Source organism: Mesoplodon densirostris, chromosome 15, assembly GCF_025265405.1.
Source record: "Mesoplodon densirostris isolate mMesDen1 chromosome 15, mMesDen1 primary haplotype, whole genome shotgun sequence".
In the NCBI taxonomy this organism is placed as follows: domain Eukaryota; kingdom Metazoa; phylum Chordata; class Mammalia; order Artiodactyla; family Ziphiidae; genus Mesoplodon; species Mesoplodon densirostris.
The window spans coordinates 51,295,250-51,321,467 of record NC_082675.1 but is presented as its reverse complement, the minus strand read 5'-3'; the positions used below and the strand labels follow the sequence as shown (position 1 = coordinate 51,321,467).

The window sequence follows — 26,218 nt, the reverse complement described above, 5'->3', positions numbered from 1 at the left end:
GGGTTCATAGCAGATATCTCTTTTGAGTCCTTGCTTCACATCTTTTGGGTGTGTACCCAAAAGGGATTGTTGGATATTATGGTAATTCTGTTTTCCATTTTTCTGGGAAAATGTTATTACCATACTATACCATCTATAATGACAACTATTTTAGATTCCCACCAACAATGCACAGGGTTCCAGTTTCTCCACATCCTTGCCAACACTTGTTTCTGTTTTTGTTGGTCAGTAGCCATCCTAATGGATGTGAGGCGGTATCTCACTGTGGTTTTGCTTTGCACTTTCCTATTGTTGGCCATTTGTCTACCACCTTTGGAGAAATCCTTTGTCCTTTTTTTTTTTTTTTTTTTTTGCGGTACGCAGGCCTCTCACTGTTTTGGCCTCTCCCGTTGCGGAGCACAGGCTCCAGGCGCGCAGGCTCAGTGGCCATGGCTCACGGGCCCAGCCGCTCTGCGGCATGTGGGATCTTCCCGGACCGAGGTACGAACTCTTGTCCCCCACATCGGCAGGCGGACTCTCAACCACTGCGCCACCAGGGAAGCCCCCTTTGTCCATTTTTTAAACGACATCACTTTTCAATATTCATTGAAAAGTGATGGTTATAGTCTTAGATTGATATTTGTTACTCAAAATAGTTGGGAGATCATCTAACCTACCCAGTGCTGGAAATTATTCTAGCATACTTCCTGAAAGATAGATTAATCTTTCTTCCCAGAAGAAAGATTAATCTTTCTTCCCAAAAGATAGATTAATCTATCTGCTTGAATGTTTCTGATGTGAAGGGAGCATACGGTTTTGAGAGTAGTCTTCTCCATTTTCTGGACAGTTGCTAGAAATTTATTATATACTTTTATTTATGAAATTTCACAAAAGTATTTGTTCACCTGTGTGTGTGTGTGTGTGTACATTCACATTTATTCGTTGGGGAAAACGTGGAATATACCAGAAATCCAGAATGGTAGATAAAAACCACAACCTACTACTGATATTGAAACTGCATAATTTGAAATAGTAGCCCTCTTTTAGTTTCTCCCTCTCTTCTCTTTCTTCCTTACCGACCAGTTTTATTTATAGAATCCTAGATCCTTTTAGTGGTCTTTAGAGAATCATATTTTTCTTATTTTTAGATTTTATTACATTATTCATATAGTATTTGTCATTAAAAAATTTACTTGAAAAGCTATTCCAGTCAACTATGTCAAAATAAAGGACAGAGATGTGGAAGTCATGAAAAATAACAAAATAGTGCAAGTCCTGGCGTGTCTGAGAGTGCCTCTCCTTTCTGCTCACCTGTGAATATCTGCTTGGCTGAATATAGAATTCTTGGGTCACTTTTTTTCTTTTGGCCTAATTACTGTATTTTTTCCTTTCTCATACACATTTAACAGTTTGACTATCATATGTCTAGGATATTGGCCTTTCATTAATTTGGCTTGACATTGATATGCCCTTTTATTGGAAAAATGCATGTTGCCTTTTCTTTTTGTTAATTTTTTATAGTTTCTCTTTAAATTCCTATTACATATGTATTGAATCTTTTGAATCTTTATTCCACATTGCTAATATTTATTCCACATTGCTTATCTTTTTTCATCATTTTTTCTCCTTTCTGTTATTTTCCTTCAGTTTTTCCCATGAGTTTTTGTTGATGTTGCTGTTGTTTTTGTTGTAGTTGTCCTTCCTCGCAGCATGCTTGTCTGATGGTGGGAGTGGAGAGTTTTGTCAGTTTTTTATCGGTCTCTATTGAAAAAAAGAGATTTATTACAGCTTTTTACTTGGCCAGTTCACAGATTCTGCAACTCTGAGGCAAGTGCATAGGAAATCAGAGTCAGAGGAGATGTTAGGGCCAGAGTTTTGTGAGCTTGCCCAGTCAGCCCAGACCTCACTGGAGCTTTGCCTCTCTTTTGCCAGCCCACCAGCTGCACCATCCAGTACGTCTTTAGTCATTGTGGTCCTTGGGCCCCCTCCATGCTGCTGGAGTCCTCATGGGCGCAGGTTGCTTTGTTAAAGTGACACATACGAGAGTCTGCAGTATAAATATCTGTAACGACTGTAAAATAGTCCTGCCTCCAGAGCTTTGTGAAGTCTACAGGAGTGTTTGAACCTATTCAATGTAAATGTAAAATACTGCTTAATTTGCTGTCTACTTTTTATAAACCTTCATATGTGTTTCTTTGTAGGTTAGCTTCTTATATTTTTTATTGCTAGCAATGAGTGCTTAAAGCATTTTCTCTCCCTACTTTTATTTTTGTAGCAAAATTCATTTTTTATTTGAATTTTATTTATTTATTTTTGGCTGCATTGGGTCTTCGTTGCCGCGCACAGGCTTTCTCTGGTTGCAGTGAGTGGGGGCTACTCTTCGTTGCGGTGTGCAGGCTTCTCATTGCAGTAGCTTCTCTTGTTGTGGAGCACAGACTAGGTGCATGGGCTTCAGTACTTGTGGCTCGCGGGCTCTAGAGTGTAGGCTCGGTAGTGGCTCACTGGCTTAGTTCCTCCGCGGCATTTGGGATCGTCCCAGACCAGGGCTGGAACCTGTGTCCCCTGCATTGGCAGGTGGATTCTTAACCACTGTGCCACCAGGGGAGTCCCTATTTATTTATTTTTTTATACAGCAGCTTCTTATTAGTTGTCTATTTTATACATATTAGTGTATATGTGTCAATCCCAATCTCCCAATTCATCCCACCACCACCGGCCCCTCACTTTTCCCCTTTGGTGTCCATACGTTTGTTCTCTACGTCTGTGTCTCTATTTCTGCCCTGCAAACCAGTTCATCTGTACCATTTTTCTAGATTCCATATATATGTGTTAATATGCGATATTTGTTTTTCTCTTTCTAACTTACTTTACTCATATGACAGTCTCTAGGTCCATCCACGTCTCTACAAATGACTCAATTTCATTCCTTTTCATGGCTGAGTAATACTCCATTGTATATATGTACCACATCTTCTTTATCCATTCGTCTGTCGATGGGCATTTAAGTTGCTTTCATGACCTGGCTATTGTAAATAGTGCTGCAGTGAACATTGGGGTGCATGTGTCTTTTTGAATTATGGTCTTCTCTGGGTATATGCCCAGTAGTGGGATTGCTGGGTCATATGGTAATTCTATTTTTAGTTTTTTAAGGAACCTCCATACTGTTCTCCATAGTGGCTGTATCAATTTACATTCCCACCAACAGTGCAGGAGGGTTCCCTTTTCTCCACACCCTCTCCAGCATTTGTTGTTTGTAGATTTCTGATGATGCCCATTCTAATTGGTGTGAGGTGATACCTCATTGTAGTTTTCATTTGCATTTCTCTAATTAGTAATGTTGAGCAGCTTTTTATGTGCCTCTTGGCCATCTGTATGTCTTCTTTGGAGAAATGTCTATTTAGGTCTTCTGCCCATCTTTTGATTGGGTTGTTTGTTTTTTTTAATATTGAGCTGCATGAGCTGTTTATATATTTTGGAGGTTAATCCTTTGTCCATTGATTTGTTTGCAAATATTTTCTCCCATTCTGAGGGTTGTATTTTCATCATTTATAGTTTCCTTTGCTGTGAAAAAGCTTTTAATTTTCATTGGGTCCCATTTGTTTATTTTTGTTTTTATTTCCGTTATTCTGGGAGGTGGGTCAATCTCTCCCTGCTTTTAGATTACTTTTCCTAATCCATGGGTTTAGGAATTGTGCAAGTAAATAGGTATTTGAAAGTATATGTTTGGTGAAAATGGGCTCTGAGAAAGGATCTTAAGGATCATTTCAGTAAGCAAAGTAAATATATAATGAGTCCTTATATTTTTTATTCTTTAAAGAATATTTAAGTTATTTCCAGTAAATAAAATATTTATTACAACATAAATAATGTAGAGCTTTTTTGGCTGCATATAAACTTTTTTCTAGGTTCTGAGGGTTTTTTTTTTTTTTTGGTGGCGTATATTTTTTTTTTTTTTTTTTTTTTTTTTTTTTTTTTTTTTTTTTTTTTTTTTTTTTTGCGGTATGCGGGCCTCTCACTGTTGTGGCCTCCCCCGTTGCGGAGCACAGGCTCCGGACGCGCAGGCTCCGGACGCGCAGGCTCAGCGGCCATGGCTCACGGGCCCAGCCGCTCCGCGGCATATGGGATCCTCCCAGACCGGGGCACGAACCCGTATCCCCTGCATCGGCAGGCGGACTCTCAACCACTTGCGCCACCAGGGAGGCCCGGTGGCGTATATTTTTGACAATATAGCACTGGCATTTTTTTGCTTATGCTAATTTTGGGACTACCTCTAACTTCTTAAACGTCAGCCATTCTTTTTTATTTTTTTTTTAATTTTTTAAAAAAATTAATTTATTTTCATCTGCATTGGGACTTTGTTGCTGGGCACCGGCTTTCTCTAGTTGCGGCAAGCAGGGGCTGCTCTTCGTTGTGGTGCATGGGCTTCTCATTGTGTTAGCTTTTCTTGTTGTGGAGCACAGGCTCTAGTCATGTGGGCCTCAGTAGTTGTGGCACACGGGGTCAGTAGTTGTGACTCGCAGGCTCTAGAGCACAGGCTCAGTAGTTGAAGCCCACGGGCTTAGTTGCTCCGTAGCATGTAGGATCTTCACGGACCAGGGCTTGAACCTGTGTCCCCTGCAGGGCAGGCGGATTCTTAACCAACTGCGCCACCAGGGAAGTCCACGTCAGCCATTCTTTTTTTTTTTTTTTTTTTAATAAATTTATTTACTTATTTATTTTTGGCCGCATTGGGTCTTTGTTGCTGCACGCAGGCTTTCTCCAGTTACGGTGAGCGGGGGCCACTCTTCGTTGCGGTGCGCGGGCCTGTCATTGCTGTGGCTTCTCTTGTTGCGGAGCACAGGCTCCAGACGCGCAGGCTCAGCAGTTGTGGCTCACGGGCCTAGTTGCTCTGCGGCACGTGGGACCCTCCCGGACCAGGGCTCGAACCCATGTCCCCTGCATCGGCAGGCAGACCCTCAACCACTGCGCCACCAGGGAAGACCCACGTCAGCCATTCTTAATCTTGGAGTTGTTTGTCAGATTCTTACGTAATTAGTTTTTAAAATATGTATGTCTATATTAATTAATTGAGTCAATGTTTAAGCCTGTAGAGTTTTTTTTAAAACTTGACTTTTGTTATTTCTTGTTTTGGTTCTCTTGGTTTTGTTTCTTCTTCAGATTTCTTAAGGATATATTCTAAATTATAGATAAAAATCTTTTTTATGTGTTCAAGAGATAAAGCTAAAAACATGCCTGTGGTTAGAAATTTTTCTCCGTTAATTGACTTGGTCTTTGATTAGTGAACACATAGAGAGGCAGCTTAGCCTTGTGTTGAAGAGTAAGGACTCTGGAACTGGATTACTTGAGATTAGATTCTGGCTTCACCACTTACTAGCTGAGTGCCATTTGGCAAAGCGTTTGACCTCTCTGTACCTCAGTTTCCTTGTCTGTAAAATAGAGATAATAAAAATTACACCTGCTTTATATGGTTATCATGAGATTTAAATGAGTTGGGTGCTAAACTGCCCAGCATATAGGAAGTACCTCAGAAGTTTCAGCCCAAAACAAAAAGACTTGGAGGTTTTCTAACTAGTTTCTATCTGTTCTATCATTTAACCAGTGAATTTATGTTTTATTTATAGGGATACTCTAAAAAGAGTATAAAATGTCTGCAATGTTTTTATATCTATAGTCCTCTCAAAAAGCGTTTATAGTCCTCTCAAGAAGTGTTTATATTCCTAGTTATATTCTTAGCATCTCAGTGATGGCAGCTGGATTCCTAAGTTCTTTTAAACAATACGTTGAATCATTTTCTAAGATTCTGACTTAATCTGCACCAGGCCTACCTCTCTGTTGTTTATAGAGTCTACCTCTTTTCAGAATTAGGTACAGTATTTGCTGGTGTGTACCTTCTTGGTAGTTCTTCATGACATCTGAGATGTAATTGTCTCAGAAATCAAGTTGGTCTGAAGTGTTTTTTACCTTTTACCCCAGCGTTCTGGAATGTAATTGATTCTGTTAAGAGACTTGGACATAATTAAAGTGTGGTGTTCACATTATTTCCTTGCCTAATTTAGATTTTCACTCTATTCTGTAGAGAAAACAAAAGCAGAATAGATTTCTTTTTACGATGTTAGACTGAGTGGCAGCTTTTCCCACCTCCTAGAACTTATAGAAAAGATAATATATATTAAAATAAATTATAAAACCTAGTGTAGTCTGTCTTTATCATATAATTATATAATAAAGATGTATACATCTTATGTTACATATATATTACATAAATATAAAGATATAATGAAGAGAGGGAGATGAAACAGGAAGAGAAATGAAATGGAGAGATGAAATGGGAGGGTTGAGTTGAAATGTAGAGAGATAAGGAGCTGCACTGTTCAATAGGTGGCCACTAGCCACAGTGATATTTAAATTAATTACAATTAAGTAAAATTTAAATTATCAGCACTAGCCATATTTCAGATGCTTAGTAGCCACATGTGGCTCTTGGCTACTCTGTTGGATAGTGCAGATGTGGAACATTTCCATTGTCACAGTTCTATTCATAATGATTGATAAAGATAGCTTAAAAAATAGATGTAGATAAAGTGGGGAAATTATATTTATTACATATGAGGTATGTAATAACTCCACTCTAATAGAAGGAATGCTGTAGGTGACCCCCTCCCTCAAATGGCAGTCTTCTTAGAAGGTGGATTACTGACAGGAATTGAAGAAATAAACCACATCCTGGCATGTGCCCTCTTAAAGGTGGGAGCACCTCATTTACACAAATGCTCTATGCTCAAAAGTGGAACACCGGGAAGAAGGAGGTTGGAACAACACACAGTGACTAAGGGTGTTGCAGTGGAAACAATCAGGAAGGTCGACTCCTGTGCATTCCCCCTTCCTGGGCCAGGTAGCAGTGGTGAGGTGTCTGTGTCTTTGTAGGAGCTTGGAACAGGGGAAACGGGTAGTGTCTCCTCCAGGCTGGTGAAGCCCAGGAGTGATGGGGATCATCTGTATCTGGAAAACCATTCCCTGGGATAATTCATGTTGGATCTTGTCCACTTTACTGACAACCCAAGTAGGTTGTACATACAGTCTAATTACATAAAGATAGTAACATCACTGGAACCATCAAACATTTTTGAAAGGACAGTACGTAAGACAGCAGATTCAGAGGGAAGAACTTTTCCCCTAGGAAATAGTTGATAGAGAATTCAGCACAGTAATGTAAACTACTGAAAATGCCTAAACACCTCGAGATCCTGTCCCATCCCTAATTGGTATTCATCAGAAAACAGGGTGTCCTCACAGCCATGTTATGAAAAGCTCTGTACTGTTTTATTCTGATCAACAAAGGAATGTTTGGGAATTCTAGGCAAGTAAGCAAGGAAACAATGTAAGCAATGACAGAAAAACCTCAATGGCTATGAAATGAGAGTAGGTGAGAGTGGAACAGTCGAACAAGTGAGATACTTTGTGAGTTTTTGAAAAACTAAAATTGTGCTGATGAAGTTTAAACGTAGTTTAGTAAGTCAGTGCTCCATTGTTGGCACATGATGCATTCCTAAAAATGAATAAAAATAAATTATACTAAATTTTAGCAACAAAAGCATATATTAAGAGGGACAATTTTTGCCCAGAGATTTTTTTAAATTACAAACTTCCTTGCTGTAGTTATTGATTTTTTTAAGCCCCCATGTATTATTTGAGATATAAAGTTAGTAAGGACATTAATTAATTATTATAGACAATGCAATTTAAAAATAATATAGTCAGGAAGAACTGATCTTCAGGTTGAAGGATTTCGTTTTTATTGAACTGGATATTGCAGTGCTGATTTTGACATTTTGACAGCAGTCTCATCAACTTCAATCTGTCAAGCAAAAGATGTGTAACAATTTGCCATCTTCTCTTGCTTTCTTATGAAATGTAAAGAAGCATTATCGTCCTCTCTCTGGATTTGTGAAATTCCCTTTACTTTTAGATCACTGGAGTTTTTGATGTTGAATCCCAATTCAGAATAGTAAAATTCTGTTTTCATTATCTTTTAGCATGGAACATACAGCAAGCCAGCCAAAGTCCAGGGAGTATCTGTGTGGCAAGTATTTGCCACTCATAGCATGTCTGATTTCTATCCTTGTATTTTTTTTGTTTGTTTTTATCACAAGTATTAGCACCCACGTACCTCCTCAGACTGCTGTACAAAACTGAAATGTTGACAGTAGTATCATGATAGGGTAGCTATGACCTCTTTGCTAACGAATGTGTGAAAATCTGAATTTGGTGTCACAAAAGCTGTTTAGGATTATCTGTATATAGTGTATATACATAGTGAGTATTAGGTTTACTGGTATATAGTATATATACATTTCACACAAAATGAACTTTGTATTGTAAATGATAACAGAGTTAAGAGTTTCCTTTGACAGTAGAACTCAGCATGAGGCAAAGGAACAAAAACAGAGGAGAGAAAAAAAGATGGAAAGAAGGAAAACTGGGAAAAAGAAAGAAGATAGGAACAAAGAGTACAGCTTTCTTCACACCTGCCAGAATTTAATGTTGGTTCTCATCCAGCAGCTGGTATTGCCAGATGACTGTTTTTCCTCAGCTTGCTACCTAGACCTGTCCGAGAATTTATCTGTAGGAAGGAGTGGAGCATCTAGATGATTAGTGCTAGTGAGGTAGATTGACTTTTAGGACGTCAGCTTGGGCTCTGCCTGCTAGATTTCATTCTCTCTGCAATCCCATGGTGTTACTCCTTCCTGACTCATCAGTGTGCACCATTTTCCTTCATTTGAGTGTCTACACTCATAATGAAAACAACAACAAAAACTCCTATTCATCAAGAAACCCTGCTCTTGAAGCCTCTTAGAGATGATTAGTTTTTAGATACCCAGAATTCTTTGGCCTCTTGAATGCAATATCCCAATCCTGCATAAGGGAAACATTTCCATACATTATGTGGGTGAAAAATTACCAGTGCCTAACCTGATACCTGCTATTGCACTTAAACTCCATTGTAAGGGAGATAATTTAAATTTTTATCATAAAATAATAACTGATACTTAGCATTTACTCTGTGTGAAGGTACCATTCTAGGTACTGATCGTATTTTTATTTGTGACTATATGAGGTGGATTACTATTACTATACCTGTTTTATGAATGAGAACACTGAGGCACAGAAGTATTAACATTATCTTCAAAGGAAATTTGAAAAATACATTAATTACATTAAAATGAATACATTAAAACCACTTAGCTCCTGATAACACTTCAATGTATTTCCTTAATCTTATAAAAATCATAGATTAAAAACACCATTGTAAGCATAATTATAAAAAATGTTAAAGAGTTGTAGCCATACTGTATGTACAAATTTACATCCAACTCAGGTATTTATCTTGGTTAGTCTTCAGTGAGTATGGAGTATGGATTAGAATAATGAACTGAGAGTTATGGGTTCTAGAACTTAAATTGTGAACTTGAAGAAATTGTGCAATATCAGGCCCTTTTTTTCAAAATGTAGATATCAAACCTAATGATTTGTGAGATCTATTTAAGTTCTAAAATTCAGTGCTTTTGACTTTTCCCTATTCCCTTCTTATAGTTAGAAACTTCTGAGTACTTTAGAAATTCATCTTTTGAAAGCAATATGCAGAGTTTAAACTTTTTTCCTTGCCTTTTATTCCTAAAACACTTTCCCATCATAAAAACAATACATGTTTATTAAAGAAAATTTGGAAAATACTGAAAAAAAACCCAACTCAAAAGTTTACACCAACCTCTGAAAACACTTATTATTAATATTTTAATGTATTTCACTCCACTCTGGGTTTTTTGTTTGTTTTAAATAATTGTGTATATTCAGTCTCATCTTTTAAAAAATGTTTGTGGAAGTGATTTTTTAACAACATTGTAGGTGGCTAGCATTTATTGTATCTTTTGTTTCCTTTATTTCAAACAGGGGTGAAACTTTAAAAAAGGTCCATTTATCCACATCAGGATAAATAAGTTGTACTTACTGGATTTACTGAAAGAACTAGGTCCATGTGACAGATTGGGGTGGGGGGGATATTTACTATCAAGAATATTGGAAGTTATCTATTTACTACAAGTCCTCATTGCCTCTCTAAGTTCAGTCCTTCAGTACACCATTTTAATTTATTGGGGGAGTGGTATTTTTGATAGCTATACCTTCTAATTTATCCACTCCTTACTTTTGAAGTAAGATTCATGTTAGAACTAGAATTTATCTTGGTAATTTTGATATCATTGCACACATAAGATTTGATAAAGTAAAATGTGAACCTCTTAGATAGTTAATCAAAATTTTAAGGAGTGCCTTATGTCATTCACACTAATAATCTCACAGAAAGAATTCTGTCAGGCATAACTTCCTAAAGCAAAAATTCTTTGTAAAGCATCTGCCAAATTTGGTCATGCTTAGATCAGGTTATGGAGAAAGGCACTGCTTCAAAGTAAAGCCAGTTCCATTCTTGGAATCTTTCTAATACCAGTGATCTTATTCCAATATAAAGTAATAGTCTTGGGTGTTTTTTAGGATTAGTAAACTTAGTACATTTTTAAATTGAGGTAATTTACATACAATGAAAATACACATATATTAACTTAGGTAATTATCAGTAAATTTGATAAATTTTGATAACTTATTAGATGCTAAACACATTATGCTACAGTAATGTGCTTTATATTCTAATTCCTAATGAGATTTAAGTTACCTTTTGACTTTTGAGACCATAGCTAAATGTGTTCAGTTTTCTTTGATTAAAAAGGTGTATTCATGAAACATCAGGAAGATTGCAGAAATATGAGAACATGGCCCTTTTTAATCATTTTTGAGTTGCCAACAGGTTTGAAAAATGCACACGTGCACAAATTTGCTTACAACTTCAGTTGAATTAGAGCTGCCTCTAATATGCATCTTTGGCTCACAGTTTAATAACCATTGGTCCATAACTAGTGCAAATTGAATGGGAATCAGTGTGAATCTTGCATTGCTTTCATTATCACTTTTCTCTGCTTAAAAATTTCTACTGTCAGTTCCTTCATTTAGATTCCTCTAAGCTAACTGCATCAACATGATCAGGACCTGGCTTGGCATCACTTCATGGAAGAAAGCAGCGGTCATGTAGCTGTTAGTCAGCATGGTGATACAGCTGTGGTAACATAAACACTGTTAAGCTACACTAAATTCAGAATATGGAAAGGACATTCTATTTTATTGGATGCTGGTTAAACAACAGCCAGATTTATGTATTGAACTCAGGCTGGATTCTGCGTTAGCAAAGGGAATTAACTGACCACAGTGTTTACTCAGAGGCAGAGGCCAGGATGGCAAAGGAAATGGAAACAAAATACATGGGAGAACAGTTGAACAAATGGGGATATCAGAGATCAGACTTGAGGACAGGCATAATTTATGTGCTACCTGTCTTCAGATGCTTTGAAAGCTATCCGAAGAGAAGAGTTGGGTTTACATAAGAAGGCAGAACCTAGGACCAGTGGATATGTTCCAGGTGACAAGACCATTCTGGCAATTAGAACTGGCCCAATGTGAAAGGATTACTTAATGTTTCAGCCTCAGCTACCTACATCTACAGCAAACCTTAAATACAGCCCCAATCCTGGCCAGATTATTGTAAAACCTCACAATAAAGATTATTTACCTCAGTTTTTATTGCCTGGTAATCACATTCAGCTTCTGAAAAAATTACAAAGCATGCCAAAGGCAAGAAACAGCCTGAAGAGACAAAACAAGGATCAGAAACAAATTCTTGTATGACACAAATTCTGGAATCACCAGTTCAGGAATTTAAAATAACTGATTAATATGTTAACAGCTCTAATGAAAAGTAGACACCATTCAAGAACAGATCTAAGTAGAGGTGAACATGCTTAAGAAAGAATCAAAAGCAAATTTTAAATGTTAGAAATAAACACTGACAAATGAAAAGTGCCTTTGATGATCACCTCAGTAGACTGGACACTGCTGAGGAAAAAATCAATGAGCTTGATAGTAGAAACTTTCCAAACTGAAATGCAAAAAGAAAATAGAACAACAACAAGCAGCAACCTCCCCTCCCGAACAAAACAAAAACCAAACACAGAGCATTCAATAATTGTGGGACAGTTTGGAAAAGTGTAACATACATGTGCTTGGAATACCAGAAGAACAAATGAAGCAGAAATATTTGAAGTAATAATGGCCAAGAAATTCCAGAGTTAATGACAGACATCAAACCACTGACCCAGGAAATGCAGAACAAACACCTGACAGGATATCAAAAAATCTAGTCTGCACTGAGGCGTGTCATATTCAAACTGCAGAAAACAAAAGGCAAAGAGAAAACCTTGAAAAAAGCCAGAGGGAAAAAACATCTTACGTGTAGGCTAAGAATTACAGTACACTTCTCAGTAGAATCACACAAGCAAGAAGGGAGTGGGGTGAAAAGTGTTCAAGGAAAAACGCCAACCTAAAATTCTATATCCAGTGAAACTGTTCTTTAAAAGTGAAGGATAAAGTAGTGTTTGCTGTTACTGAAGGTGGTCAAGAAGAGGTTGAATGACAAGGACAAGAGAAATGTTGGGTTTAATGTTTGCCTCACTGTATTCTATATATAAACTGGCTCTGGGAGATGGTAGTATATATTCAGCAAACATGTATTTCAGGTTTTTGAGGAGTGTTACAAGCCTGATTCCCTTCTTGGAGCTTCACTCTGGACATGAGCATATTGGAGATTGGAGCAGGGATGTAGCAGAGAAACTATGTGTGCTCCCAAACAGCCCAGAACCTCTGATTTATGGCCTGCCTGTTAAAGCCTTGTGTAACAGTGTTCCATGGGACACCTAATTTGGGAAATATCAAATTGGCTGACCTCCATGACCCTGAAATAGTGTGATTCTTTAGTAACTGAGTAATACATACTAAGGGAGTGAGACTAGTAGGTCACACAGAAAATGAAAATAGGCTAAAAGGTCACACAAAATGAAAATTTATAGAAAGCGTAATTAAGTCTACTTCCTAATTTGAATATCAGACAAGTAGAAAAATTAATTTGTTATATCTCACTTCCTTAAATTCCTTTTCCCACTTGATTTTGAAGTTGCTTACAGATAAATGACCTCAGTTATATGCTGCCTATCAGCTCCTGGCTCCCCCTCCCTCTCCAAGGTCAAAACTGATGATTAGTGATAGGTTCAGTTTTCCTGGAATATTGGTCATCGTTCCTGATTGGACTAGCCCCTTGCCTTTTCTTGTTTCTTTTCCCTTGTGTCTTCTGTATGTTGCTGCTATTATTATTAGTCTTTTTTTTTTTTTAAGTCTCTAGGCCCATATGCTGTTATTCATGAGAAAATGACAGCTCCTCTCCATTACTGGGGATTCCAGAATTAGACTACCTAATACAAGTCACAGTTTGTTTCCTAAACATGTTGGATTTTGAGTTTTAGGGACATAGCTGTTAGTCCTGTGACTGTAGTGATCCTATATTTCATGTAAGGTAGATTTCAGTTGGCTAACACACTTCTAAAGAATACCCATCCCAATAACAATTCCAAGATACGAGAGACAGGATAGCATAATGTTTAAGCATGAGGACTCTGAAGCCAGACTGTCTAGGTTTCAAGCTTTTTTGACCTTGTCTTTTGACTTAAGAGGAAGTTTCTTAATTAGTGGTTAATTGTGCTTTAGTTTTATTATCTGTAATGCATGGATAATAAGAGTCTCTACCTATGAAGATTAAATGGACCACTTAGAACAGCATTTGGCATTTAGTAAGCACATCAAAATTTTGGTTAGGGTCACAATCTAGAAATGTATAAAGCTTATTTATAACAGTATCTACCCTCATTACAATTTAGCATTTTTGATTTTTTAAAACCCAGTCGATAGCCAGGTAGGCATTGGGTTCCTTGCAGAAAACTAAGTCCCTGAGAAAATATTAAATCTTTTTTCTGCTTGTTAATCCAGAAGGCTGATGAGCCTTCATGGTAATAGAATTATAATTTATTAACAGGTGGGAATTACCTATTCCAAGAATATTTTAGAAGTAAAATCTGCTTTTATTGTAGAATATTTATTTAAGAGAATGATAGTAAGCCCTCAAAGGAACTGCAAGATATAAGACAGTCTGTTAGATGACATTCATTTACACTAAAGTATTTCCCACTAAAAGGTAACTTTTCTGCAGATGGTCAAGGAAAAATGGTTCCATCAGAGATGTGTGGGTTAATGTGAAAAGAGATGAGAAAGGATTTGATATTTTACTTTTAAAATATTTTAATTATATATACAATAGTTTTTAACAATTGCAGGACTAGATTCCCAAGCTAAGTTTGGGTATTTGTTTTCTAGAAGACAAATTAGGGCAAACCACTGAGATCTTTACTTGCTTTACACTGTTACCTGGAGATGGCAACAGCCTTGACATCTCCCCGACATCATGGAATTTCTTGGCCGCCTTTAAGAAAATAAGTGGTATTTTAAAAATATTGATTGATAGTTCAATTAACTTTTCCTGTCTAATCTAGCAAAGAGCCCCAACCCCAGGGTATGCAAAATGAAGTAAATTATGGTGGATCGTGAAAAATGAGAATCAGAGCTTCTAAATAGTTATATTGAAGAAAGTCACTTAAGAAAGACTTGTTAACATTTAAAGAGAGGCAGAAGACGTAATGAAATACCTATCAAAGAACAAAACCATTTAAGGGTCTGCAGAAGAACAAATAAAAGGAACCAGGATTATGAAGATTACCATCAACCTAAGGGGTTCTATAATATGTTCTGAAGATTATGTCTTGATACTATTTTGAATGAAGATAACTAGCTCCACCTTCAACGTTAATTTGTGCTTTTGTGACCCAAGGATCAACTTATTTTATTCTCAAATATGTAGTTACTATGACGACTGATTAAAAATGATGTAACAGGTAAATTTTAAGTAGCCCAAACTGAATCAACCAGATTTCAGACTAAGAATACATACAGTGAGATATAAAGGGAGAAATTAAATTGCTTAGGTGTTTGCATACGTACAGCTTGTGGAATACTATGGAAATAAGATGTCGTGTGGAAATACTACATCACTCCATCTTTAAGAAATGCTATTGTGGAGAAAGTCTTTAATGCTAGGATGTCCATTTTTTTTGGCTGAAAAAAATATCCTCATAGGTCTTTTAAAACGGGGGGTTGTCCAGCCCATATTGTTATACTTGAAAGGCACCCTAAACATTGATTTCACAAATGAAAAGAGAGAGAATGCATTATCAGAGCCTTGTTTTCAGAGCATTCTGGAATCTGGATTACACTCAAACTTGATTCCTACAAAAGCTACACAGCTTACTCACTAGAATCAGGATTGGGCTTCCTAACTTGATATATTCCTTTTTCTGCTGCAGCAGTTGTCTCTCAGGAAGTGGGTAGGAAGGAAGGGGCTGTAATATGGTAGGCATGATGCTTGAAATTGTTGACCACAGCCCTTAATGGCCACTAAAGATGCACATGTGGGTACAGTTGAACTTCTCCAAATTTTTTTTTAAGTCAGAGTCATGTATGAAGGAAGAGAGCAGAATTATTAGTAGCATGTGCAAGATAAAGGCAGCCCATATATATATATATATATATATATATATATATATTTTTTTTTTTTTTTTTGCGGTACACGGGCCTCTCACTGTTGTGGCCTCTCCCGTTGCGGAGCACAGGCTCTGGACGCGCAGGCCCAGCGGCCATGGCTCATGGACCCAGCCGCTCCGCGGCATGTGGTACCTTCCCAGACCGGGGCACAAACCCGTGTCCCCTGCATCGGCAGGGGCACTCTCAACCACTGCGCCACCAGGGAAGCCCTATATATTTAAATTCAGAAATAGTTAAGCTATTTATTTTAAGCAGCTGAAATATTAGAACAACTATCTGGATCAGCTCTAAAATGAATAAGAACTCCAAATTTTAGGAAATTTATCCTCTTAGCTGTTTTTGGTGCAAGATGGTTCTGATACCATCCCAGAATGATAACTGCAGTTTTATGGCACTTCATAATTTGAAAACTTCCACATTAACTTATTTAAGCCTCACAGCCCAATAAAATAGATACCCATATTTTACAATGGAAGCAGCTTAGATAATCTTAGGGTGCCCTTGCCTAAGATTACAGGTAGTAAATTGAGGAGGTGGTACTTATATCCAGATCTTTTGACCTAATGCCCAGGAGAATCGACGGGGGACCTGTTCACACCCAGTGCTCTGCTGAACACTGTAAGGAATATAGATACACACAAAGTGTGTTTCCCCCTAATTATGAAAACTAGAAAACAGTATAGTAGTATTTAAGTTCAGAAATAACTTGAATAGTAGCAGATCATAGGAAGTGTGAAACTAAAGTGGGAAAAGTTTCTATGGCAAAGTTTGGTCTTAAAATAGGTCTTGTAAAATGGAGATTTGGACACTATATACTCAACATTAGCTGTAAAGAAAAGCTTTTCTAGTGGTTCAGATTTCAACCTAGCTCTAACCCACTCTAACTGCACACAAGATAGATAACACCTGATTCATTAATGTTGAAATATAGTCAGACGAGGGTTTGCGGTTTTAGGGTGATGGTGGTGATACTGGCAAGTAAATTAAGAACAAAAATACAGACCTTGTTGAATGGAGGGAATAGTGAGGGAGAAGTAAAATGACTCATGTAAACAGTCAACAGGAAATGAGGTGAAGCATTGGCTCCCAAAGTGGCAGCTGATCTTTCAGCAGAAATTCTGCAGGCCAGAAAGGAGTGGCATGATGCATGTAAAGTGACAAAAGGGAAGAACCTACAACCAAGAATACTCTACCCAGCAAGACGCTCATTCAGATTTGATGGAGAAATCAAAAGCTTTACAGACAAGTAACAGGTAAAAGATTTCAGCACCACCAAACCAGCTTTACGGCTGTTAATGGAACTCTGGGTAAAAAAGAAAAGGCTACAACTAGAAACAAAATTACAGAATGAAAAAGCTCACAGATAAAGGCGAACATACAGTAAAGGTAGGAAATCATCCATACACAAAGCTAGTAGGGAAGTTAGACAAAAGTAGTAAAATTATCCACAATAAGGAGGTAAGGGATGCACAAAACAAGATGTAAGATATTATATCAAAAACAGTAATTGTGAGGGGAGGAGAGTACAAATGCAGGGTATTTTAAATGCATTTGAAATTAAGAGATCAGCAACTTAGAGCAATCACGTATATATATAGACTGCTATTCCAAAACCTCAAGGTAACCACAAACCAGAAAATCTATAATAGATATAAACACAAAAAAGAATGAGTCCAAACAATACTAAAAATAGTCATCAGATCACAGGAGAAGAGAACAAAAGAAGAAAGAGACCAAAGGGGACAGGGTGGGAGGGATAAATTTGGAATTTGAGATTAACAGATACAGACTATAAAATAGATAACAAGGACCTACTGTATGGCACAGGGAACTATATTCAATATCTTGTAATAACCTATAGTGGAAAAGAATCTAAAAGAATATATATAGATATATTCTTTAAATATATATTGTATATAACTGAACCACTTGCTGTACATCTGAAACATTGTAAATCAACTACAATTAAAAAATAAAAATTAAAAAAAGACTTAAATACACAGAATAGTCAGAACACTATACCTTTGCAGTAAAAGCAGTTCAGTATTTATTGCTGAGGGAAGGGGCTTAATTTTTTAATGCTTTGGCTTTTCAGCAGTTTTTTTTTTTTTTTTTTTAATTTAAAATTCAGGTCCTTCCCCTTCTTTGGGGCTGGAACAGAGCTAAATTCTTTTAGGGAAAAAAAAGGTTATTTAGGTTAAAACAAAATAAGTCTTTTGAAAGCTGTTTTTGCAAGATGCAGGTTTAGTTAAAAAAAGAATGAGAAAACTGAAAGGGACTTATGTAGTGGCCTTACCTATTGATGCGTTTATCAGATTAGACCACCACACCTTAGACTTTCCCTGATACATGCATGCCACTGGATCCACGTTTGTGTTTTCTCTTTCATGCTTAGGGTAATTTTTTTGGTTTACTGAGAATAAAAAGATATTTCTTTTCTCCCACTCCAGCTTTATTGAAGTAAAATTGGCACATAAAATTGTATATATTTAAAGTCTACGACGGGATGATTTAACACATGTATTTGTGAAATAATTACCACAATCAGGTTAATATATTCATCACTTCACATGATTACTTTGGTGATGAGAGCACAAGGTCTACTCTCTTAGCAGATTATCAAGTGTACAACACAGTATTATTAACTATAATCACCATCTGTACATTAGGTCCCCAGAGCATATTCATTTTATAACTGAAGGCTTGTACCTTTTGACCAGTGTCTCCCCATCTCCCACCCCCCCTCCACCCCAGTCCCTGGTCACCATCATTCTATTCTATTTCTGTGAGTTCATCTTTTCTTTAAGGGTCCACATATAAGTGAGATTATATAGTATTTGTCTTTCTCTGTCTGGCTAATTTCAGTTAACGTGATGTCTTCTAGGTTTGTCCAGGTTGTTGCAAATGACAGAATTTCCTTCATTCTCATAGCTGAATATTCCATTGTATATATGTACCATGTCTTTATCCATTCACCTGTTGACAAAGAGTTGGGTTGTTTTCGTATCTTAGCTACTGTGAATAATGCTGCGATGAACATGGGAGTGCAGATATCTCTTCCATACACTGATTTTGTTTTGAGGTCAGTGTTAGATATTTGTTCTGACACCAGGAGGGCGCTGTTTTATTACCTGTTTCTCATGCAAAATCTTTGAGTCAGGTCTGTGGAACTAGGAGTGGGACAATGGCAAGCTTTTCTTTAAGTGATGCCCCTGCTATAGGAGCTGAGCTGTTGGTGAAGGGAAGGGGTGCAGGAGCCTGTGTTCCTCTTGGCTTGCCTCTTCTCGTGAAGACCACCACCTCCTGAATCGGGGGCAAGGGTTATCCGTGCCCCAGTATTCTCAGCTTCTGCATCTAAGGTAGAGCCTCTGTTTCACGGAGTGGGGCTGAGCAGAAGGGCGCCCTCAGGCTCTTAAACTTAAAATTTTTGAACACTTAATCCTTTCTTTTTTTGTTTACTTGTAAAGTAGCCTTGACTTCCCCCCCACATTGCCGTATTTATTCTCCTATTGCCCAACTTTATTTTCTTCATTGTATTTATACCTGAAATAATATTGATATTTATGTAATTTTATGCCTCCTTCCCCCTGAAATGTTAGCTTTGTAAAGGCAAGAGACCTCATCTGTTTTGTTTAACACTGTTACCTCCAGTGCTTAATAAATATATACTGGCCATATGCTGGGGACCGCCATCACAACACTCGCAGTCTTGTAGGGCAGAGAGGAGGATTGTAAATAGACAGTCAACAACATTTTTCTAAAGGTGCTGTGAAAGAGGAGAGTGCATTCGTGGTGCTGTGATGATTCTGACCTAAGAGAATTACTATCATTATTGTACATCAGAATCAAAACAATATTCACATCTTATTGTAAGCATCGTTGCCATAGGAAGCCAACTTGTGGAATCTTGGAGCCTCTTTCTAGACCACCAGTGAGGCAATTGAAAAATTTTGGGACTATGGCCTGGATCATAGAATTGGGTAGTTCGTCAGGTTTCATCTGGTTTTTTCTTCAGGCTAACATCAAATAGTTAACCAGAGCTACTTAAATCTTTTGTCTTTCAGATGAAAGTCTGCCTTTGACAGTAGCAGAAAGCTTTTGATTACTACTTTTGTTCCTAATATAGTAAAGCACAATTTTACTCGCTTATGAAGGATAATCACTCTTCTCACAGGATTATTGAGAGGATTAAATGAATTCATACTTTAATGCCTGGCATATTATGGGCATTCAATAAATGGCAGCTTTTGATTATGTTTACCAATTTTTTTGTATGCAGTGTTGCCAATTGGTAGAAGGCTTTTATCAATAATTGCCACAGATCCTTTGAATCAAAGGATTAATATAAACCTTAATAATTGAAGTACAGCCTATCTGGATGCTAGAAACTAGAAATTAGGGTGAGCAGTAATGACCACTAAAGGCACATAAGACACTTCTCAAAACATCTAGCCTCGAGAGGAGCAGAGAATAATTAGTTTTGAGCATGTTTGAACAGCATCTGGATATGTCATGCTGACCCTAGAGTACTTTAGGTGTTACTTATTAAAGAATGATTTAGTAAGAACAGAGGGACAGATGGAAATATGTGTTTGCCCCCCTATCAGCATGTTCTGAGGAAGACACGTGAGCTAAATGAGATGTGTGTGGAGATCCGACTGGAAAGTATGCATCTAGAATGAAATACTCTGGTGCTTCTCTTTTGTTTGCCACTCTGAGCTGTTATGCTGAAACCTACCTGGTGTTCCAGTGTGTCACTGGCAAAGGCGAAAAGGGAACAGGAAAATCTTACCTTGAGGTTATAGATCCCAATTAAACTCTCTTTTACTCAACCTTGATCTTCATGATGGATTAGAAATTCAGGAACAAGCAGACATGGCAAAGATTGACCCCTCTCTTATGTGCCCAAAGCTATCCTAGAACATGTCCAGCTTTCAACCTTGTCTGCTTTGTCTGCCATTGTGCCCAGTTCCCCATGCTTCAGAAATCTTCTCCTTTCCCCCATTCCCTTAGAGCAGTTGGGTTATAGTAATTCTGACAAACTCCTTTCCCCAGGTGTAGTTATTCTTTAAAAGAGGAGGCTCAGTAACACAAAGAAAGTTCGCTAACTGATTTCATTTTAGACAGAAAAACTGTAGAGAAGTAGCTCACAAGTTGGCTGTGTATTAGCATCCTTTGGGGGAGCTTTTACAAAATTTGAGAGTTCTGGATCCACTGCCAGAGATTCTCATTTAATTGATAGATAGTGAGGCTGGAGTTCTCTTGAAAATTCTGAGTTTCTTCAAAAATTTCCTAGGTGATTCAGTCAGAGAAACAGCTAAAGAAGAAGGGCTCTTTGTGGATAGACCTGCTACCCCAGACGAAAGCTTATCACTCACCTGGTCTGTCTTGTTTGAGATCACCCTTGGTCAGAGGGAAGGAGAGGGTTGTAGGCTTTATAGAGGGAATAAAACCCACTTTCTAGGTTCCCCTCTTCACATCCCACCTCTACTAGGTGATGGAGTAAAGAAGGTTCCTCTCTCCTTGTTGAAGTCTGGAAACTTCAGTTAAAAGATATTTCCACTACAGAGAATGGGCTGTTTCCCCCCTAAGCAAAACATGATCTTAATTAGTTTCCAGTCTCTGACTCCTTAGGCTGCTGTTTGCAGGGTTTCCTGACTTTTTTTTTTGGTGCCATTGTAATCCTTTGGTGATCTGGCGAAGCCTTGGACCCCTTCTCAAGTTAAATATTTTAAATGTAGAAAATAAAATGCATAGCATTACAATGGAAACAAGTTATATTGAAGTAGAGTTATTGAAATGATAAAATTTGTACAGTAATATATGCTTCTTTACTGATATATTAAATTACATGTAGCAGTTGGTCTAATAATTTCAAAGTAGTCATAAATATAAACAATATTTTAAGATAGATGTGAAAAACTGTAAAGTAATATTGAAGCAACTGGTTTCTATTAAACTCACAGATACTGATAATGCTCCTGTGGTCTGCTGCCAACATTCAGAATTGAAAACAGTGCTAAATTTCAGTTTGTTTGTGAAAATAAATATATACTTTTTCATATCCAAGCTCCTGTATACCTGAAAATCTTATATGCTGCGGTTAAGAATATTAATATTTTAGTCTTCTCTTTACAAATGTGAAACAAGAGCTTACGATTGTGGTTTTTCATAATAATAATAATAATGAGTTTACCTACTTGAGTATTTCCCAAGTCCCTCTTTTGATCCTAAAGCTCACATTATAATCTTGTTATTCAGCATAAACTGAATGTTTTACCAGATTTAATGTAGAGCATTAGCTAGATAAGCTAGATAGCTCTTCTCTGAACTCCCAGAAATGCTAATGAGAGTGGTTTGATGTTACAGGAATACAAGCGCAAGTTAGCCAGAGTTTCCCTGGTGCGAAAAGAACTCAGGTCCCGGATCCAGAGCCTGCCGGACTTATCTCGATTGCCCAATGTCACTGGCAGCCACATGCACCTGCCCTTTGCGGGGGACATCTACAGTGAAGATTGATGACCAGTCTCTTTCCAGGGCCCAGGACTTTGTAAGAGATGGAGACAGGTTAGGTGGATAGTCCTGTAGTGTTATTTTTGTATATTGTTGAGAGAGTGACATTAACAGAAAGAAATAAGTAATTTATAAAATTGTTTAAAATGTTGGTTTGTTTACTATTTTATTGGTAAGTTAACATGACTTAGTTTAAACAAAGTGAATCTCTGTGTATTAATAAGCTCACAAATAGTGATTATTTTCAAAAGATCTTTTTGTAAATTTTTTTGATTCAGGGCCTTGTGAGAAATTCCATGTTTCTATTTCTTCATGTATTTTCAAATGATTTTCTTTATTTTCTTCAGTATCTAATCACTGTATAGTATGTAATTCCTAAAGAGTAAGAACTATTCGGGAGTTCGTTGAGAATTTATTATGGTATAGTTAGGACTTGATTGTAGAAGGGACTAAGTGTTCCAACTTAATTTTCACCCTTCTCCCCAACCAAAGTATCAGTTCTGTGCCTCTCAATGCCTTTGGTTCCTGTTTCCTAGAGGTCAGTAAGTTAACAGTAAACATGGATGTCATTTTGAGAGTCAGATCAGAACCTAGAGAACTTTTCCACAATAGCACTATAGGGGTTCCATTCCAACTGCCACAGTGTAGAATAAAAGGAGTGTAAAATAGGGACCCCCTTGAATAAACTGTTTATTATTATTTGGATAGATTAATATGAAAATGCTTTGGAAATGTTATAAATTTTGACATTGTACCAAGAGAGCAACTCTGATTCTAGAACTGATTTCTAGTTGTCAAATCAGGCTCCTTTTAACATAATTGATCCCTTTAACATAAAGCCATCTGTGGGATTAAAAGAAGTGTAAAATAATGATACTTTATTATTCTCTTAGCCATTTAACTTTAAAAACAATAGTATTTTTAGCTTTAATATCTCAAGAACACAATATTTATTAATGTTCAGTAAAGTAGCCTGGAACATTTTTAATGTTTCCTTAAGGTTTTTGAATGACTGTATATTTGGAAATTAAGCAGTGCTACACTACAGGGTAGATCTGATAAATATTATATTTGTATATTTAGAATTACCAAAACAAATGTACTTTTTTTTTACCTTTTATTTCTAACCCTGTGTGTTAGAGCAGTTGCATGCTCTCCTGCTTTCTCTTTAAATCACATTGTTAAGCTGTGGATTTTGTACTCAGTGATGACTTAGGATGAACATTTTTTTCATTCATTACTTTACATATTAGACATTTTTCTTTTCGTTGTAAGAAGATTCAACTTAGGTAGTCAATAAAACATCTTTTAGATCCCGCAAGCCAGTTATGTCTCACTAGTCTGAATGGCTTCACTCTTTCTCAGTATTAGAGATTATAGCTAAAATGAATTTATATGTGAAGGAGAAGACAAATATTTATTTTTAGTAGCCAGTAGTTCTGGGAACAGTGCTTTTAACAGTTTGACCTCTCCGAAACAGACACACAGAGAAGTAGTTCCCACATATGGCTTATATTCCAAAGCTTTTTAGTCAACTTTTGGGACTCGGGGCACATTTTTTCACAGGAATGGTAGTAATTAGATTCCCTGTGAACACTACCACAGAAAGCTCACCCAGGAATCTAATCCACTTAACCATGAATGTACTTAACTTGTAATGTGGTTGACAAATTACTGGTAGTAGATCCTGACCAACATTTGTAACGTCACTAAGAAAATGGTGTGTAGCAGCCAGACTTACACATTGGAGTGTATGTCTGTCTTGTGTACTTCTGTCCCTAGGTGTAGGATTTGTAAGAAAAAGATTCAGCATGGTGGTGGAGGGTGTAACCAATGCACAATTATTAAAACCTGGTTATACCTGTTGTAAAAGTATGCCACATAAGTTAATTTTTGTTAAAGTGAAAGCAAAAACTTGTGTATTAATTTATTTTCAGCATCTTGACCTTATTAATGATCTGCTGAAGTGTTGATTTATCTATTCAGAATGCATTTTTTTCCATTTAAAACTAATTTATAAACTGTGTGCTCCTGGGAAGATTTGAAACCTATTAGAAGTTTGTTGAAATATTTTCAACAAAATTTAAGACAGACTTTAAGACAGACTTCTGACTTAGATACTGATTTTAATGCCAGTATCTGCTCTAAATATTTATGATAAAAACGCATTATTTTTTAAAGAGCTTGATGCGATTTGTGATAAGAGATAGTACTCAACCTGAATCCTACTCCCAATTTCACCCTTTGACCAATCCTCCACAAGCCTTCAGTTGTTGGTTGATTGACTGACTGTAAACACAAATGATATGGTCTGGTTTAGAAGTTCTGTTTTCAGCCTTATGATAATTAACATGGTAAGCCTTAGCAGTAAACAGCTTTCCTTTCTAAAAGGGAGACTACATTTTCTCAAGAAATGGGGCTAGCTGGGGGTATTATAATACCAGATTCTGAATCATGAGCATTTTCTTCACTGTGTACGTGAGGCAAATCACGCACTTTTGAGTGCAGCTTGGCCTGGCCCCTCAAGAGAAAAGCACGTCACCATACTTGCAGTAGGGGCATTTTGGTTTGAATGGATACCATCACTCTTTTCTCCACACACAGCGCAGAGAGCTGTCTGGAGTGGCAGAACAGATTCCCTGGTGTTCCCTCTGCTCCTTCCATCATTACAGTAAGTAAAAGAACCACATGGGGGAACCCGGGAGTCCGAGAAAATGAGCTGTGCTTAATAGCCAACCTCCCTTTCTAGGAAAACCAGTCCAGGTGCAGCTATTTTGGTACCTCTTCTCACATGCACTCTGAATCAGGGTTTTTCTGTAAGAACTCCTTCAGGATCAGCAACAGCTGGGATGACCTTGTCATCCTGACTTGCAAAATTAAAATAATAAACCTAGGTTGTCAATTGTCACTGTAGATGAGCAACTCATCTATTATCATTATTGAACTGGTTCTGAGAAATCTTTAGAAAGAAAACACTCAAAAGTACAAATTAATTAGGAAAGTTAGAATGTCCTTTCTGAATTTTCCATTCAAAAAATTTATATTATATGAAATAACATAAAGCTCTATACTGCTTTGTATTCTATTAAGAAGTAGCTCCTAAGATGTAGTCTTGTTTAATAGTTGTTGCACTGTATCAAAGCTTTTTAAAGTGTAAATCCAGTTCTTCTCTGTATAGAAAGGGAGCATTGTGTTACTTACTGAATTTATTTATACAGAGCATTTGTTGCCGTCTGTAATTCCAGCCACACACGAGTCTGTTCTGAGGCCGCAGTAGCACACGGGAAGATGAAGTTTCCCTGTTTCTTTACCCCTTTTTCTTTGGTAGTATCTGATGACAACATAAGATGTTCTTAATAAAGTTTTACGTTCTTTTTGAGATGTGTAGATTATTTTTGTGAATTTGTTTAATTGGATATGGGGTGGGGAAGGAGACATTGATGGACTGGGAGGGAACCAAAGTACTGGAAGTGTCCAGCAATGTTACCGTGGAGAAACTGCCAAACGAGATTCTATTTGCTCGGTCAATGGGAACCAAACTTGAGCGAACATCCGAATCACCTGGAGGGCTTATTAAATTATAGGTTGCTGGGCCCCACCCCCAGAGGTTCTGGGATAAGGCCTGATAGTTTACATTTCTAACAATTTGATGCTAATGCCACTGAGTTTAGGGACCACATTTTGACAACCACTGCTCTAGAGTAACTTTCAAGTCCGTGACTTGCTTCATGATTTAAAATTCCAGGTAATTTCAGGCAATTCCAAGTAATAAGATAATAAAGTATGGGTTTTACAGTTCCGCATATAGCAGGTTCCTTTGGGCAGAGAACGAGACCATATCTTGTTTTGTGACCTACTGCACAGAAGTAGTGCTTTTGAGTGAACAGATTCACTTGGTACCTTGAAATCCCTGGAGTACAGGTCCTCTCACCACATCTCGAATTTAAAGCAGAGTTGGAAAATACTAGAAATCTGAGGGAATCTCTAGGGCAGTGTTTGCCAAACTCCTTTTATAAGACTCACTTGGGACATTTGCAAAAAGGGCACATACCTCCTGAATCAGAGTTCTCTGTGATTCTTATCTAGA

At 37.3% G+C, this 26,218-nt stretch overlaps 1 protein-coding gene across 3 annotated transcripts in view; it reads left to right on the top strand.

The window, feature by feature from the left end:
* Positions 1-25,510, top strand: part of RPRD1A (regulation of nuclear pre-mRNA domain containing 1A) — a 74,678-nt gene extending 49,168 nt beyond the window's left edge. For 2 of the 3 annotated variants that reach the window (XM_060119387.1, XM_060119386.1), the window contains one exon: positions 21,988-25,510. In XM_060119387.1, coding sequence (XP_059975370.1) covers positions 21,988-22,137 — 150 coding nt within the window. In that variant the 3' untranslated portion in view covers positions 22,138-25,510. Of the gene's footprint in view, positions 1-11,024; positions 11,625-21,987 lie in introns of those variants that run through there. The other variant, XM_060119388.1, reaches the window with a different exon arrangement.
* Positions 25,511-26,218: the final 708 nt, after the last annotated feature.